Source organism: Malus sylvestris, chromosome 6 (assembly GCF_916048215.2).
Source record: "Malus sylvestris chromosome 6, drMalSylv7.2, whole genome shotgun sequence".
Lineage (NCBI taxonomy): Eukaryota > Viridiplantae > Streptophyta > Magnoliopsida > Rosales > Rosaceae > Malus > Malus sylvestris.
In genome coordinates this window covers 23,930,032-23,946,302 of record NC_062265.1, presented here as the reverse complement: position 1 = coordinate 23,946,302, position 16,271 = coordinate 23,930,032, and the positions used below count along the sequence as shown (strand labels likewise).

The window sequence follows — 16,271 nt, the reverse complement described above, 5'->3', positions numbered from 1 at the left end:
AGGTGGTGGTAGTGGCAACGATGGAGGTAAAAGTGTCACGTGGTAACTGTTGGCAAGATAGTGGTTAAGTTGGTGTCTATTTGGTGATTATCATGGTGGGGGTGTTGAGGTGGTTGAGGAGTAGGTAGGCATGGTGACGGGGTGGTGATGATGGCGGTATAGTTGGTGGTCATGGTGGTGGTGGCTGTGGTGGTCATAATGACGCTCTAATGGCAATGACAATGGTGGCGGCGATAGCGACAGTGGTGGCAATGATGCTCCTTAAAAGTCTATTGAATACAATTGAATTTGAGAGTCAAGATTAAGTCTATCAAACTCCATATACAATACACCCCCTTAGTCATGAAGAATTCAATCGGCTTTTGTTTCGATGGACCTTCCTTTCCCATATGAAATGATTGTCCGTCGGCCCTTTCAGGTGTTTAGAATGCTAAGTATTCTTGAGAGACCCTATGGAAGCAACTATGACCAAATGTCATGCACATTAACTGATGATATTCTTGTATATGACCGGAGCTCAGGCAGGAAAACTCACCTGGACATATCTTCCGAGACACGTTTCCTTCATCAACTTGTACATTGTTTTGGGTTTGGGGTGCTTTTACAAGGTCTCTCGAAGCAATTTACAGATTGTTGAAGGTTCTGAACGATTTGAGAGCTGAAAATGACTTTCGTTATAGAGGATCAGCTGTTTTCGTTCTGTTGGGCTGTCTCAACATACTGCTCTGCGAGTTTCTTCACCTTCTCACCTTCCTTAATTAGGAAATTTGCATTCTTGGATTTAGAATGGTATTTCATAACCTTATCAGTTGTTTTCGCGACAGCCCACTTGTATTGTTCAGCCGTAATCACGCCACTCTTGCATAGCGGTCTGATGTGCTCTTTAATGTAGGCTTCCACCTGTAAAGGATTGGAAACAAGTCAGCCCAACTGACATATTTCAATTACCTTAAGTTCATCCACAGAAAAAATCCTTTCATACGGGTTTAAAGAATGAAACAAGAGCAATGTAAAGGAATTTAAAGTTTGTTTTAGGGAAAAGTGGCTGAGAAATACCTTCTTAGATACAGAACCAACGCTGTTAGACTGGTTGTTAGAATCCGTAGTGGATTTCTTCTCCTTCGTATCAACATTTTCACCTGGTTGTATGTGGTTCGCTGAGTTGCATCCACCACTGGCAACAAGCATCTTTTTCAAATTGTTCTCCTTACCCAATCCATTTGTTTTTACTGCTTGGTTTGACTTTGGCGCACAATTTTCCTTCTCTTTAGAATCTTTATCTTTAACCAAAGCTTCATCAATCAATCCAGATAGCTTTTCTGATGCTTCTGGAAATTTCGTTATCAGTGGCTCTTTATCAGGTCCATACAATTCTTCACATTCTGCAACAGAAAGTTCTTCACCTTCTTTACCGAACAAGGATTCCAGAGGAACGCTAGATTCGTCAGTCCCACCCTCCATGATGGAGTTTTCCAAACCTGAACAAGTATGATTCTCGAGCATGCTGGAAGAATCTTTTTGTACTTCAACAGTCGTCTCTGTCTTCTCAGAATCTAGATTCTGATTAGATCTTTCAGGTTGAAGTGTAGAGAACACCAGTTTCAATTTTGGTGCCCCTTCTTCTGGTTGTGGATTGGAGATTTTTGCAGCAGCAGCGCCAATGTAGTCTTCCTCTTCCAAATTATACTCAAAGTCACCATATATGTCCAGATCCGGCTGAAAATCCATTTCAAATACATTATCAGACCCTTCCTCTCTGATATCTAACGAGGGGCCATCTTCTTCAGCAGGAACTTCCACATTGGGATGTGGACTATTTGGAGGAGAATCGGACAGAAGACCAGCATTTCTCAGTGCTGCTTCAATTATAGGATCAGTTGGAAGTTCATTGGCAGCTTGTTCTGCTCTATCAGCAGGGACTGAAGATGGGGATGAACTATTTACCGGGGCTGCACCTGCACTAGACTTCCTATTTTCTGAACGATGCAATATCTCCTGGGAACATAGATTCATATACACTAGCTTGCTGCTTGACCTATCAGCAACCCCCTTTTCTATATTTATTGCATCTACAACAGCTAACTCCATATCCGCAGTTCTACGGATCACCCGCAGATTCGCTTTCTTCAAAAAGTGCTCAGTCAGACGGTACAGCTGTGTCTGCAAGGCAGATGTTTATAACAAGTCCAAACAATCAGTTAGCCTCCAGTTTCATGAAAGTAAACAAATAAATTATGTTAAAAAGAACTTGTAACTTGTACTGACATATCCTAAGAAACTCATGTTGGCGCTCTCATCAGAGTGGTGGTAATATCAGTAGCAACGGTTAAAACAATGGTAATGACTTTGTTGTTGTTCGATTGAGGTGGTGTTGGAAGCAGTGGTGTGTCCTAGGTTACGTTTGCTTGATGAATCACTCCTCATGCAAGATTATGAGAAATTAGGGGGCAAGGTTCCTTTCTAACATTTCCTCATAAGAAAGCTCAAAAAACTACCAGCTTTCTATTTTTCCATTCAAAGACCAACAGAAGGCAACACCTTTTTCATGTTCAAAATATTTCTTAATAGAAAGACCTTACGGAGTAACCTATCAAGTATCAAGAGAATTGATTAAATTCGATATCTAGGACACACCAATATTGGTTAGTAGAAGAACACACACAAGGTCTTCATACCTGCCTCACTGATAAGGGGATTTTATTATGACGACTGGGTGCCAAAACTGGCCTCATGTCTATTGGTAATTGAGCCTGCTCAAAGCAACCACAAATTTTATTATATGATCTGCAGAACCAAACAGCATAAATAAATGGTTTTAAAGTAAAGCTTTTACATACTAGCAAAGGGTAATTCGCTTTGAGTGTGTTGTCTTCCCGTTTTTCATTTGTCGTTTTTGTGCCTGCACCACTTTTCCTGGCAAGAACTTCTAGAGCCCATTTTCTTTTGTCAGTTTTATCAACCACTTCACTCGTGGTTTTAGATTTGGAAGCACCAGACAAAGAAACCAAGGATCCTTCCAAGCGTTTGTCTTGATGTACTTTGTTAGACGCAGCGCCATTCTCTGAGCTTGGAACATTATTCTTAGTCCCATATTTCTCCAATGAAGGAACCCGGCCTTTTGATGAAACCGTACTCGTTTCTGTGGAATTTGAAGTAGAATTATTAAGAGATGACTTTGAACACTTTTCATTCAAGGCAAGCTGTTTATTATTCTGCTCTGTATTACCAGCAGTTTTAAGAGGTAAGAGCGGCTTAATATCATCTTTTCTTGGGAGTACCGATACATCTGCTAAATACAACCTTGAAAGAATTGGATTTGTGGACTGCTTATCGGACTCCTGCTCTGTATCTACACGCTCTGACCTCTCTTTCAGAAGGTTAAGAACTGACTTCAAAGTCTCAATCTTTTCAGGCTCTGTAGTTCCTAAGCTGCGATGCTTCCAAAATTCGATTTGCCAGTCCCGGTCCCATGCACGTTTTCTTCTTCCATTGGATGTCCCATAAATCTTTTTTGTTAGATTCACACGTACTTTTCCCTTCTGCAATATTGCCTTCTTTGCGTTCAGTGCCAAATGTGGTACCTTCTTAACAGGTTCAGTTTGAGGTCCTCCTGCTATAGCAGTCCTAAAGGCATGAAGAAGCTTTGGATTGAAAAGGTTTTCGCCAATACCTTTTGAAGAAATTTTACCGACAGCTTCTCTTATTTCTTTTCTCAGTGTCTGAACTGTCACAGGCGAGTCCTTGTCCTCAGCAGCTCTCCTCATGATCTTTTTAACTCTCAAACCAGGCACAGTTTCTTGTTCTTGTGATGATTTATCAGCAGTATTAGAGCGTGCAATCCCCTTAGAAGATTTACGCTTCGTAGTTCTAACAATGCTCATTATATCGGAAGTGGTGTTCCCCTCAACAGGTTGAGATGATAACATGCTATCTTTATGAGCTACAGTCAGGATAGAACAGTTTTCAGAATCATCTGGAACAGATTCTTTGGCTTGGTCATTGGAACCCATGCATTGTGTCTTCTCATCCTCTCCGATTTTCTTAGCAGAAACTTTGGTCTCAATCTTAGGGTCAGTATCTCCATCATCCTCAATGATATGAATGTCATCGCTACCAAAAGGTCAAGGTAAAATAAAGTCAGAACTCTTGTTCTACTTGCTATGAAGCATGTAAAGCCAGCAAATCAACATTTGAATTACAAATTCTTCAGGAAAAAGACAATAAATAGAAGGCTGCTAAGATACAAGTGCGAGGATAATGAAACCGCTTAAAGTTAACCTGCATTTTTGTTCAACCAGTTGAGTTGACTTCTGCCGACATTTTCTTAATGCTTTTTGATATTTTAGTGATGAGTTTGCATTGCATCAAAGGGAAATAAAAGAGAGCTTTTGAGGAATATTTATAAAGCAGAAATTGAAAACTTGTGTCGCATGCATGCATTTTTATGCGAATAGAACAATAATTGGCCAAACCTACATATTGATTTAGTTTAATCTACAAACTACAATAATACAATGGAATTAGAAATATAGTAACCACCTTACTGGAATCCAAAAGACAGGAAAAAGAGAGATGCCCCGAAACCAAAATCTAATACACGACGAACGTGCCAGCTGAATGAATCAAGGTCTACTATGGATAACAGAAAGACAACATATCCAACATAAAGTAAGAAACATCAGTGACATACAGAGTTGAGGGTAGTAGAAAGAAACACAATACAGCCGACATAATTTAGGAATATTAGAACAACAATTACACGACTGATGGTGGCATCATATGAATTGAGGATAGCAGTAACAAAACCTGAGGCTCATAGCTAGCACTAATTGCTGAAAACCGTATAAGAATGACAAGTGACCTGCAATCAATACGCTTTCTCTTTCCACCAGAAGTCGATCCAGGGGCATCCAAATTAGCATCTGGTACAATTTCGTCAGCTGAAAACATTTCAATAATTAAGCAAAGTGCACGAGTGACTGGTGAACAAACAATTTAATTTTTTAAATTTGTTTTGCTTCCACTCCCATGCAAAAAGAAAACACAGCAAATGATGAATAAATATACCTATAGGTGAATATCCTTCCCAACGATCGTGCTGCTTCACATCCTCAGTCACTTCTTTTGGTACGAGAGTGTCAGCTAGAAACATTCAACAATAAGCAAATGGTACATGAGTGACTGTTGTAAACTTGTATTTAATTAGAAAAATAACTCTCTCTGCTCTCTTCCCCGTCCAAAACACAGAGAGAGAGAGAGAGAGAGAGAGAGAGAACAAATGATGCTTAAAATAGCTTCATACCTTTTGAAAAATATTCTTCTGAAGGATTGTGCTGCTTCACATCTTCAGTGTCATTATTATTCATGCCAGCAGCTAGAGGAACATAAAAAACAAATAAATAAGTTGAACATGGTAAGCATATGAAAACTTCAGTTATATGCTATCCTAACTTGAAATAAAGGAAGCTCAAAAAAGGAAAAATATATAGATTACCAGACAAAAACGAGACCACAGATAACCCAAGATGAAGACCCACATTGGAGTCATTGTCAGACTGTTTGTTACTAATCTGTGATTCATCAAAGGTCTTTCCAGAAGCATTCGTGATGCCATCAAAACTACTAGGCTCATTCGTTGATCCATCAGTACTCATCCTTAACTGCTTTGGTGCTAAAGAATTTGAAGGTAAACTGGAGGTATCACTGGATAGGGACAGTTTTAGTTGCTGAGCTTCAAGAACTGGTTGGTTAATATTTCTTTCCCAGGAAGGTTTTTCCAATTTGTGGCTATTGTCAGTAGACAATACCAATTCTTTAGACTTCAGGTCCTTTCCAACTTCACCGGCTGGCAAAATGCTTTCACTTGGTTTTCCATACCCACGATTTTCGCCAGCCATTGAGACCACAACAGCTGTCTCACCACTATCAGCAACAGAAACAGATACCTTTCTAGAAAGATTATCCTCAGCTTCAGGTTCACCATTAGCATTTTCTGGACCATACTGTTTGTTAGACCTCTGGACTGAACCTGCATCTGATTTTTTTGTCATCTCATCAACTACACATCTACAGGAAGACAAAACAAACCAAAAATCAGGATTAATAAAAAAAATCAGTATGACAAATTAGACGAAAAGAGGGGACATAGGAATTTTGGGAAAAAAAAAAAGAGAAATTTGTAATCCATTATGCCTATAAATCTTGAGGTGGATAAATAAGGATTGCCAAAGCTCACTAATCAGTCCAAACCTAGAAGGATTGTTACTTGGCAGCAATTGTAAACATAAATGGTTCGCTTTGTCCCCGAGTCACAAATCAGATGGTATCATTACCTGACTTGACTGTTTAATCTAATTGGTTGACAACTCAAGATAGGGATCTCCACAACAAAAACAAAGCTCTCATAGAAAGGAAAAGGACCGACAACCTAATTATCTCCATTGACTTTTATTTTAAGGGAACGGCCCATGACAAGTTGTTATTGATATTATACCAAAACAGGATCTATAAGGAAAAGCCACAGACTAGGTTCAGCAAAGGAGGCAAAAGAGCAACACCCATGAACAAAGGAATGATCCCCATGTAACTTACCTTGGGCATAACCATGTACTCTCAGATGTGCCCTCCGCATCAAATCCCACACAGAAAGCATGGTACCTGTTTCGATTCAAGTCAAAAAGCAATTAGAAACTAATTTTTTATAAAAGAATATATTTTAATGGAAAGAGTTCCTATATTACATTGCTTGATTGTTTACCATAATTCACATGAATCACAAGCAATTGATGTATCAAGATTGGAATCTCCCTCAATAGCCACTGATCCACTTCGAATTTTGCAGCCATCTCCATCCAAGCATGTAACTGCCTACAAGATGATAAAGTAACATAAGAATTTGGTATCAAATGATCAAATGTTGAAAAGTAAACTTGAAGAAAAAATAAAGACGCAAATTACAGGATTGGGGAGAAAAAGAAACAGAAGGATACTAATCGGACCTAAATGGGAATGACTTCAAAACCTAGAATTAACCTTAGTCTAACCAATACTTCAAAACCACTCTAACATCCAAACTCATCTTTTTAGCTTTTCTTACTTGATTGTTTTTTGTGGAGCATCCATATTAGAAGGTCCATATCCTCTATAAAGTACTAATTCAATTCCTCTCGGCTGCATCTTGATATAACGGGAATGGCTACAGATTACCCTAATGATGCTTATAAGCACAACACTACATCTCAGTCGTTAGACCAAAGTACTGGGTCTTCAGAAGAGATCAATGCATGGCACATAAGAAACCCAGGGAACGGAAAAAATTCACAACTCATGGGTCATGACTCATAAGATTCAAACGTAGAGTCATTTAAGGGAAAACAAATTTAGAACCATAAACGACAAGTAAAATATGTAGAATCACCTGACAACACTGCTACGTGAAAGTCAGTACTTTAAACCAAAAAAACACCTAGGAAAAAAATTATCAGGATTGCAAGAAGATTTTTAAAAAGAAAACATGCAAGGATAATTACATTTTCATCAATGTAGTATGATGGAAATGAGAGAGTGTTATTCGTCCCTTCAATACACCAATCATCATCACTGCACAGATGAATATGGAAAAATTAGTCTCTGCTGAAACTTGTCCACAATAAAAAATAAATAAATAAAGTGTCTTGGTTGCAAATTATTTAACAAAATCTTTGAATTCCAATTACACATGAACGCTACAGATGAGTAGTAAGCCACATAACATGTGCCGCATATAAATGTGAACAAAGAACCCTCATCGATAGACTTAAACACATTATCCATACTTACGAAAGTACCTATAAGTTGAGTCCTCGTCTGCTTTGCTGCTCCCAATAGTATCATATACCTTCACATCCAAATCAAACTCATATGATTTAGTGCCACTTCAAACCAGCATCAAATCGCTATTTTGAGAAAACTTCAAAATAAAAATTCTGTTTGCAACAAAAAGAAAACTATTGAAAACAGATAGTTAAGAAATCAAAGTAACAACTGTGCTTTAAACTAGTTGTACATTAATACCATTCTATAATCCATAGCAATCATAACAGAAATAATACTAAAGCGATAACTGTTTATTTGCATCACTCACTGGAACACATGTGATCATTTGAAATTCATTCTGGCAAAGCGGGCAGAGGTTTGTAATGGTAGCCCAATTGTCAATGCATGAGAAACAGAACCTGAAAAACCCCAAGATGAACCCATGTCATAAAACAAAATTCCTCTCTCTCTCACACACACACACACAAAGCCACACTAAAGCACATACCAATGCTGGCAGCAATCGAGAACACCCCTGTCGATTATTGCATTCATGCATATCCCACATGTTTCACCCTCGAAATTGGGATTGTCCTGCACATTATGACAGCAAAATGAAATATAAAATAAATCTCAAACAGATACGAAACCAAGCAGCTACACTTAGCTTGCGTATCTAAACACACGAAAAGTAGGTCACTATCCACACAAGCTACAATGTCTGACTTATTGATACGAAAACAGCTCAATCATACACTGCAGCTCTTCAAAATTCATTGAAATTTGAAAACGATCATTTCGGCCAATTTACCGAAAAAGGAAACTCATTTGCTCCATAAACCCTAATCCCTCAACGTAATCAAGCTACTGGTATATAAATAAGCTAATAAACTGCATGAAAAATACTTGCACAGCTCAATAAAAAAAATAAAAAAATTAAGAATTTGAACTTGAAGCTTACATTTTGATAGTTCTCATCAACTCCAAAAGCATCTTCCTCTTGCATTGGACTCGTAACTAAATCAACTTCCATTGTATCACCCAACACTCGCATCTTAACTAAAACCTAATCAAACAAATAATTACGAAAAATTACAAGAAATAAAAATATGATTTTGTATAATTTAGAGATCAACGAGGAAACGGAAACCACGAGAGCGGAGAGATTACCGGCGAAGGGGAGAGACCGCCATGTCTGTGTATTTCTGGGGAGGAGAAAGCGACGGGGACGATGAACGAGTTCGTAACTCGGAAACTTGGAAGCGTTTTTTACCGCTCACCACCCAACGTGATGACACGGCCCATCTGTAAGCCCAGTCACATGCCACGAACCCCAAATTCAAAATCCAACGGCTCTCCTCTTCCCTTGGAAAAAAAAAAGACATCACGTAAATTCAACGCTCACTGATGACGTGTCCTTTTAAAATCCAAAACAGCTAATCACAGGAGTGATTGTCAACTACGTGAACAACCATTCACGCGCATGCTGTTTATTAGGTTCTTGGGTTTATATATAAATATAGTATTAATCTGGTCGGCGAACCGTAACAAAAACAAATTAAATAAATAAATAGATACATGGGCCATCTAGATTCATCTGTAAATAATGAAGGTAGAAGAAAGGGATTGATTGAATATTTTAAGACAAATGGAATCAAAATAATGAGAGGAAGATGGCTTGGACTATTTCTGTACTAATAATGCATGTATATGGAGTTCCACTACTACTTTTGAGCTTTGAAGGAAAGTGCTTTTGAAGGCAAGTGCTTTTGAGGTTTGAGAGCACCAGAACGCACTACCCCAGGTGAGCCCCACGGATTCTAAAGCAAATATACGGCTTTTGAGGTTTGCATGCGCCTGTTTTTTTGACTTTTTAGTAGGTAGAAATTAGTTTTGTTTTATTTTTGACAGAGAGGAAGAATGGGATTTGAAAACAATTTGGTGTTTACTTGAATCTGCAGGGTGAAAATCTTGGTTTAGATTTCAGACGATCAGAGAGTGCTCTAAATTGCGCTGCAGGTTGACTTTTCTGAGTGTTTTACAAGCTACTTGCTTCATTTGATTTCTTTTTTCTTTTTTTTTTGGTAAACTGCTTAATTTGATTTCCTGATTTTAATGAAACAGTTCTATAAATGCTTTTTTTCAAATTTGTTTGGTTTGCTGGATCTAGTCTCTCTACAACACCAATGGTTGTAGTGTGTGTGTGTATTTGTATGTGTGTGTGTGTATATATACATGAATATTTGTATGTATATAACAGGTGCTTACCGAGAAAATAGTTGACCAACTAAAATATTGTTTACATTGGCGGGATCCGAAAATGAATCTCAGTTTCTTGGTGTCTTCTTCTTTTCTGGGATATTGTTGTAGGAAGTTATGATTTCCGGAAACGTTTTGAAGATTACTTCTCAGAATACCTATTTTTTATGTATTTTTTCACTGGATTCTGCAGATAAAAATTAAATCTCGATAGTCTTCTATCGGAATCATGCTGCACTGCTTTTGCTTCAAGAGTTCGAGAGTTGATAGACTTGGATATGAGGACCCTAAAATTCTTGCTTCAGAAACTGCTTGTAAGTATATAATTCCAAGAGTTGCGCTGTGGAACTTTAACGAAGTTATGTTGATTGAGATGCATGCATCATCCAATAATTATTTCCAGCATTGTACATGAACACGAAGCCATCGCTATGCTGCGCATATAGCTTTTTATTGCTGATTATCTTCCTCTAGCCCATCTCTTTTACAAGTTTGGAGAAGGAAGTATATTCTATGTCTGTGCCTTTTATCTTCACATGCTACAATTCTACCGAGCGATGCCTTGGCTTTTGTGGCACCTTCGTCCATGCTCATGCTAGCCAAATGTTGCAGCTGCAACAACACGCACTCTGCGTGCTATTTCCGGATGTTTGTTACTTTACTAATAATGTTGATTGCTTCATTTCTATTGCGTTACCATACAACTCCGCCCTCTTTCACTTGCTGTTGATGGGCTTGCATAGGTGGTAGGTGCACCACAACCACCATCGCCCATACACCATGCCCTTATTTATTTGAATTTTTTGTATATTTGGTACTGGCTGGTGTTTGTATGGAATATATGGTCGATCATAATCTGCACAGTGCACATATCAAATTTCTGAATTTAGTACTTTCGATTGTTTGACAGTTACGGTAAATGAAGTGGAGGCCTTGTATGAACTGTTTAAGAAACTATGCAGTTCCATAATTAAAGATGGTCTTCTACACAAGGTATTTATTCCTAAGGTTGCATTTTGATCTTCTGACACACATTCTTGAGATGACATTTTGTTTGCTCTACACTCGGAGGGCTATAGAGATTATGTTGTTGAAGTTGAAAGTCGAAAGAATCTTGCTGTTTCATTTTCTTATGTTACTTATGCACTGAATCTTTGACATGACATGAACAGGAAGAATTCCAACTTGCACTATTTCAAAGCAGCAGTAAGCAGAACCTTTTTGCAGATCGGGTGCGTTTACATAAGTGTTGCTTAACTCGTTTGACGTTTAATTGTAATGTTTTGTGAGATTGTCTACTTTAGATCAAATTTTGCATACAAAAGAAAAGGGCCATTTATGTGCGTTGGTAGCAAATGAAGTCCGTAAATCCTTGGATTCGCTACTGTAAAAACTTCTTGAAATCTAGAGCCTCCCAGCCTAGATCAGCGTTTCAATGCGTGCACTGTCATAACTATCGTACTGAAACAATCTGACTGTTCGTATAGTTTAGCTAGCTTAAAACAATTAAACGAGGAGCTTTTCAACCATATCATGGTTGTTCACTTTTCTAGTCATTTTAAACCAAGTTTTTTCCAGGAAAAAAAATTCGAGCTGTTGAACCATACTAATACATGAACCACATAGCCTAGATAAGGAGCTAATTCCAATCGAGATTTTAAGATATATTCTAACAATCTGCATTTTGTCATTGCAGGTTTTTGACTTGTTTGATCTCAAGCGCAATGGGGTCATTGAGTTTGGAGAATTTGTTCGGTCATTAAGCATTTTTCATCCACGTTCTTCCGAAGCAGACAAAATCTCATGTATGATAACAGAAGATTGTGATTTGTGTTTCTTTTTTCTTCTCGTTGGTATCTATCTTTTTTGCTGCTTGTGTGTGTACAATTAATAGTTGTGTTCTTTCCACGGAATTCTTAAAGTTTATACTTCGCAGTCGCATTTAGATTGTATGATCTCGGACAGACTGGTTACATTGAGCGTTATGAGGTAAATCCCCTGCTATTTTTCTTGACCAATTTTTCTTCAAATGATATGAAAACTGCAGTTAAAGTTTCTTACTTTTTATTTTGAAACATGAAATATCTGCAAATCTGATTCTTTTTACCTCTCTATGGGTGTTGTCGATAATATTACCTTGGCAGTTGAAGCAGATGGTGTCAGCCCTTTTGAATGAATCAGATCTGGACCTTTCCGATGATGTTATTGAATCAATTGTCGAGAAGGTTTTGATTATTCTACACTTTGTTATTATACGTTCTTGTTTGCTCAGATTCTGTATTTTTTTCAGCCAACAGTTCTAGTTTTACTCGTCATTCTAATTTTAATCCCATTGTTCTTTGTGTTTTTCTAAAGACAATAACGGAGGCGGATTTAAACGGAGATGGCAGAATTGATCAAGAAGAGTGGAAGGAATTTGTAGCAAAGCATCCATCTCTGATCAAGAATATGACTCTTCCATATCTAACGTGAGTCCGAAACCCCTATCAATGTCACTGGTACTGCTTTCTTTCATCTATTTGACACTCACTCATTATGCTATCCATCGAAACAAGAAATCATATTGTACAATTCTTCGCTCTTGGTATAGCTCCACAGAGAAAGTACCAATTATCCATTTACAAAGCGGATTTTCACTTTTTCAGTTAACATAATATGCTAATCAACAAACACATTTCCTCAAAGTTACATGCTTCTAAATTCAGCTTCCATTTTCTAGGGACATTACCGTACAATTTCCCAGCTTCGTGCTCAACACCGAAGTTCAAGACTAGACATAATCGTACTTCAAAAACCCAGACACCGTCGCTGTTATTTCTTCTCGAATGCTAGACATGTCAAGTAACCAGCCTGTGTAAAGCCATGGTACATAGAGGAGGATAAGAACCAAAAGCAACTATTAAGGCTGCAGTTCATAGCATGGTCCTTATTGAGATCAAGCACGGCATGGTAGATGTCCGCCTGGGTTCTCGGTAATGAAGACCTCATTTGGCAAATACTCTTGGTGTTTCACGGCGTGTTGTGTAATTTAACTGCTTAACTGTAATCAAGGTGTAAATTTTGGTTTAGAATTCCCTCTTTACTTTACTTGGATCGGATGGATCCCTGTTTCAAACTCTGGTTGAAAGTTAAATGTTTGTTAATTTCTTTGCTAAGAAGAACTGAATGTATAGATTAACTGGCACTGAGGAGGGACACACAACATTGAACTTTTTTGTTGAAGCACTTTTTTTCTGGTCAGGTGGAAAGTGGAAACATTGTTGAAAATAACCGAATTTGGTACGAGTCTGCCTTTGCAACAGATATTTCTTTTCTTTCCAAGTTTTGCTAAGAGATTATCGATCATACATGTTATCTTCTCAAGGAAACAATAGCACCGGGTACCTAATTTGATATGGCGATTTATCGAGGGACTCGCATCAATCAGCAGTAACTGATCGTCATCCACATTCATGTATCCCTAACTTTTATGGTTAAAGGAATATTTTCAAGAGAAGTTAAAGAGAAGAACCAGATTCCCAAATTCCAGATTCAAAACAATGACCATTGCTATGAAATTTCTTTGTTCTTCAATCAAGGCATGTGCAAATGCTTACCGCAAGTTAGAATTTCCACCAAATTTGTGAGCAAAGATATTTTAAGTCCTCACACTATATTCACCAAGCCCGGATAAAGAAGGAGGGGGAGTGCGTCAAGTAGTCGAAGAATGCGTAATAAAAAACTTTTTTTAATTCACCGACTCTTTTTTCGTTTTGCCGACGCGACAGTCGGCACTTTGTTCTTCACGTCGAATGCATATGACACTATATACACACTTCTAGTTTCATATAATATTCCATAAATCCTGTTAACTAAAGCAGCCATTGTTGACTAAAGAACTAGGAAATCAGACATGAAATCCATTGTAATTAATAGAGTAGTTGTAAGCAGTAAATTTAGATATAGGCAGTAGTTTCATACCAGTTTTTTATGACTTCTTGTACAGGTTTCATACCTAATCATCATTGCTTGTATTCCTATAAAAATCCTCCGATTGGGAGATGAATATATCAAGAAATTAACTCTATTTTGGCATGGTATCAGAGCCATTCTGATCCAAAAAAAGAGTTTCTATTCTGATTAACCTACTGGCACTACTGCCATCTACCCCATAAGACCTGCAGAATAGCAGGCCTTCTACTTTCATACCAATCCAATCTCTCTTTTTGGCCATATCTGCCAACATCACTACCCATATTGAGCTTGTTAACCATATACATTTCGTTGCATCTCTACCCATCTTCTGTCCATTTGCAATATCTCCACAAACCCAGAAAACTTTCCAAAAAAAAAATAAAATAAAATACTACCCTATACCCTATAAACCATACCCGTTGGAATCACCCAACAAACCCATGCCGTCGCCTCTTCCTCCTTGCATTTTGTTCCTGCATCTCTCTCTGTGAGACAGACTCTCTCTTGTTTCAATGAAGAGAATTCGTTGCAGTAGTAATGGGTGACTTCTAGACCAGTGTTTCAGCTACTGTTAAGCAAAATGATGTGTCTCTGCATATCACCCTAGACAAGTTGGATGGGTCCAACTATTCCTCGTTGTCCCAAAGTGTCTGCATCTATATCACTGCCAGAGGCAAATGGTCCTTATGTCAGTGGAAAAAGAAGGCACCAGCAGAAGCCAATGCATCGTATGCTATATGGGAGGAAGAGAATGCCATGATTTAGTCTTGGCTACTCAACTCCATGACCAGATATTTGTGGGCCATTTTTCTCTGACTCTTTACTGCAAAAGATGTTTGGGATGCTGTTACCCAAACTTACTTGATTGAAAAAATGCATCAAAATTATATGAACTTCGCCGTTAAGCACTGGCGACTCGCCAGAATGGTGAGCCTTTATCTGCATATTATGGTAAACTTCAGCAAATAGGGCAAGAAATAGATTTCTTGCGTCTTGGAAAATTGAAATGTGCTGATGATGTTTGCTGCTCGAGAGACATAAATTTCAGAAGAAAGATTGTATGATTTTCTGGCTGGCCTTTATCCTCATTTAGATCATGTTCACAATCAAGTTTTGACTCAAACACCTTTGCCATATGTTCATGCTGCTTATGTTCTTTTGAATGTTGAAGCAAGTAGGCAAACCATTATGTTAGTTGGCCCACAAGTGGAAGGATCAGCCATGGTAGCTACTCCGTCTCGATTTCCCCATGGAGTTTCAAATTCTAGATCAGGTGGATCTAAAGCTACTGATACAAGGAAGTGTACTTATTGTGACAAGGAAAAGCATACTAGAGACACTTGTTTTAAGTTGCATGGATATCCTGATTGGTGGGTTCAAAAGAAGGAAAATCAAAAGAAAAGTGTTTATACCATACTTGACCAATCCCGAAACTACTGAGCACCGGTCAACGTTATACCGTCAAGGACTCAGAAAAGTTTCCCTCCAACCAGGAGGCCAATCACAGCGCGACACGTGTCGACATCAGAAGCCTATCATAGCGCGACACGTGTCAATGTCAGAATGAAACTAGAAACTCTCTTCTATAAATAGAGATCATTCTCTCACAATATTTCCTAATGTCATTTGTACTACATCATTCACTAATACTCACTAAAGGAGAGCTTCAACCTATGTACTTGTGTAACCCTTCACAATTAATGAGAACTCCTCTACTCCATGGACGTAGCCTATCTGGGTGAACCACGTACATCTTGTGTTTGCTTCCCTGTCCTTATCCATTTACTTACTTATCCACACTAGTGACCGGAGCAATCTAGCGAAGGTCATAAACTTAACACTTTCTGTTGTACCAAAGTCCTTACTGATTTTGTGCATCAACATTTGGTGCCGTCTGTGGGAACGACACTTATTCCCACTCTCTTCAGCTTTGTCAAGCTGGTTTCCACCATTCGTACATTCTCTTTTGACCAGGCATCCCTCTCCAACATGAGGAGCGAAGGAAGCCACAGTACACAGAATGACACATCTCTTGCACTTGTGCGAAGTAACGAAAGAATGAAGGAAAGAGGGTTGCTCTTCAAGCTAAAATCGATTAGCTAGAAGCTCAAAACAACAAAATAGCAATGAAGAATGAGGTCATCCAGGAGCAGTATGAGAAGCTCTTTGAGATGCTCCACGAAACTATGCGTACTCAAACACGCGAGCTTGTTACCCCTGTGGACATCAACCATAATCTGTGTGCCCCCCAACACGGAGGGTCA

General features: G+C 38.4%; 2 protein-coding genes across 7 annotated transcripts; one reads left to right on the top strand and one right to left on the bottom strand.

Annotated features, from left to right (window-relative positions):
* Nucleotides 1-243: 243 nt before the first annotated feature.
* LOC126626036 (uncharacterized protein At4g10930-like) lies at nt 244-9,134 on the bottom strand. 4 transcript variants are annotated; one of them, XR_007624564.1, is made up of 17 exons: nt 8,965-9,133; nt 8,756-8,860; nt 8,303-8,388; nt 8,123-8,213; nt 7,827-7,876; nt 7,530-7,599; nt 6,758-6,867; nt 6,592-6,657; nt 5,495-6,066; nt 5,303-5,374; nt 5,068-5,142; nt 4,862-4,940; nt 2,838-4,110; nt 2,676-2,750; nt 1,057-2,160; nt 536-900; nt 244-450 (listed from the first exon to the last, which is right to left on the bottom strand). XR_007624564.1 is itself a non-coding variant. In XM_050295199.1 (17 exons), exons 2-17 carry the CDS (start codon nt 8,846-8,848, stop codon nt 685-687), a joined length of 3,945 nt encoding a protein of 1,314 aa, XP_050151156.1. In that variant the 5' UTR covers nt 8,849-8,860; nt 8,965-9,133; the 3' UTR covers nt 244-684. The 4 variants fall into 4 exon arrangements, 3 of the variants coding, with proteins under 3 accessions (XP_050151156.1, XP_050151154.1, XP_050151153.1); XM_050295199.1 differs by having other exon boundaries at nt 244-900; nt 2,838-3,139; nt 3,227-4,110; XM_050295197.1 differs by having other exon boundaries at nt 244-900; nt 4,862-4,922; nt 8,965-9,134.
* A 331-nt stretch (nt 9,135-9,465) lies between these two features.
* LOC126626038 (calcineurin B-like protein 7) lies at nt 9,466-13,335 on the top strand. 3 transcript variants are annotated; one of them, XM_050295201.1, is made up of 10 exons: nt 9,466-9,598; nt 9,756-9,813; nt 10,247-10,367; nt 10,964-11,046; nt 11,226-11,285; nt 11,750-11,858; nt 11,990-12,042; nt 12,198-12,278; nt 12,409-12,521; nt 12,773-13,335. In XM_050295201.1, exons 3-10 carry the CDS (start codon nt 10,283-10,285, stop codon nt 12,825-12,827), a joined length of 639 nt encoding a protein of 212 aa, XP_050151158.1. In that variant the 5' UTR covers nt 9,466-9,598; nt 9,756-9,813; nt 10,247-10,282; the 3' UTR covers nt 12,828-13,335. The 3 variants fall into 3 exon arrangements, with proteins under 3 accessions (XP_050151158.1, XP_050151160.1, XP_050151159.1); XM_050295202.1 differs by having other exon boundaries at nt 9,475-9,639; XM_050295203.1 differs by lacking the exon at nt 9,756-9,813 and having other exon boundaries at nt 9,473-9,598.
* The last annotated feature ends 2,936 nt before the right edge of the window (nt 13,336-16,271 follow it).

Excerpts from the sequence above, each read along its gene's own strand:
- LOC126626036 (XM_050295196.1), bottom strand. The coding sequence starts at position 8,848 with ATGCGAGTGTTGGGTGATACAATGGAAGTTGATTTAGTTACGAGTCCA. Across the intron at positions 8,389-8,755 it reads TTGATGAGAACTATCAAAAT|GACAATCCCAATTTCGAGGG; the intron begins GTAAGCTTCAAG and ends CATAATGTGCAG. Across the intron at positions 6,868-7,529 it reads CATACTACATTGATGAAAAT|GCAGTTACATGCTTGGATGG; the intron begins GTAATTATCCTT and ends ATCATCTTGTAG.
- LOC126626038 (XM_050295201.1), top strand. The coding sequence starts at position 10,283 with ATGCTGCACTGCTTTTGCTTCAAGAGTTCGAGAGTTGATAGACTTGGA. Across the intron at positions 11,859-11,989 it reads CGAAGCAGACAAAATCTCAT|TCGCATTTAGATTGTATGAT; the intron begins GTATGATAACAG and ends TATACTTCGCAG. Across the intron at positions 12,522-12,772 it reads ATGACTCTTCCATATCTAAC|GGACATTACCGTACAATTTC; the intron begins GTGAGTCCGAAA and ends TCCATTTTCTAG.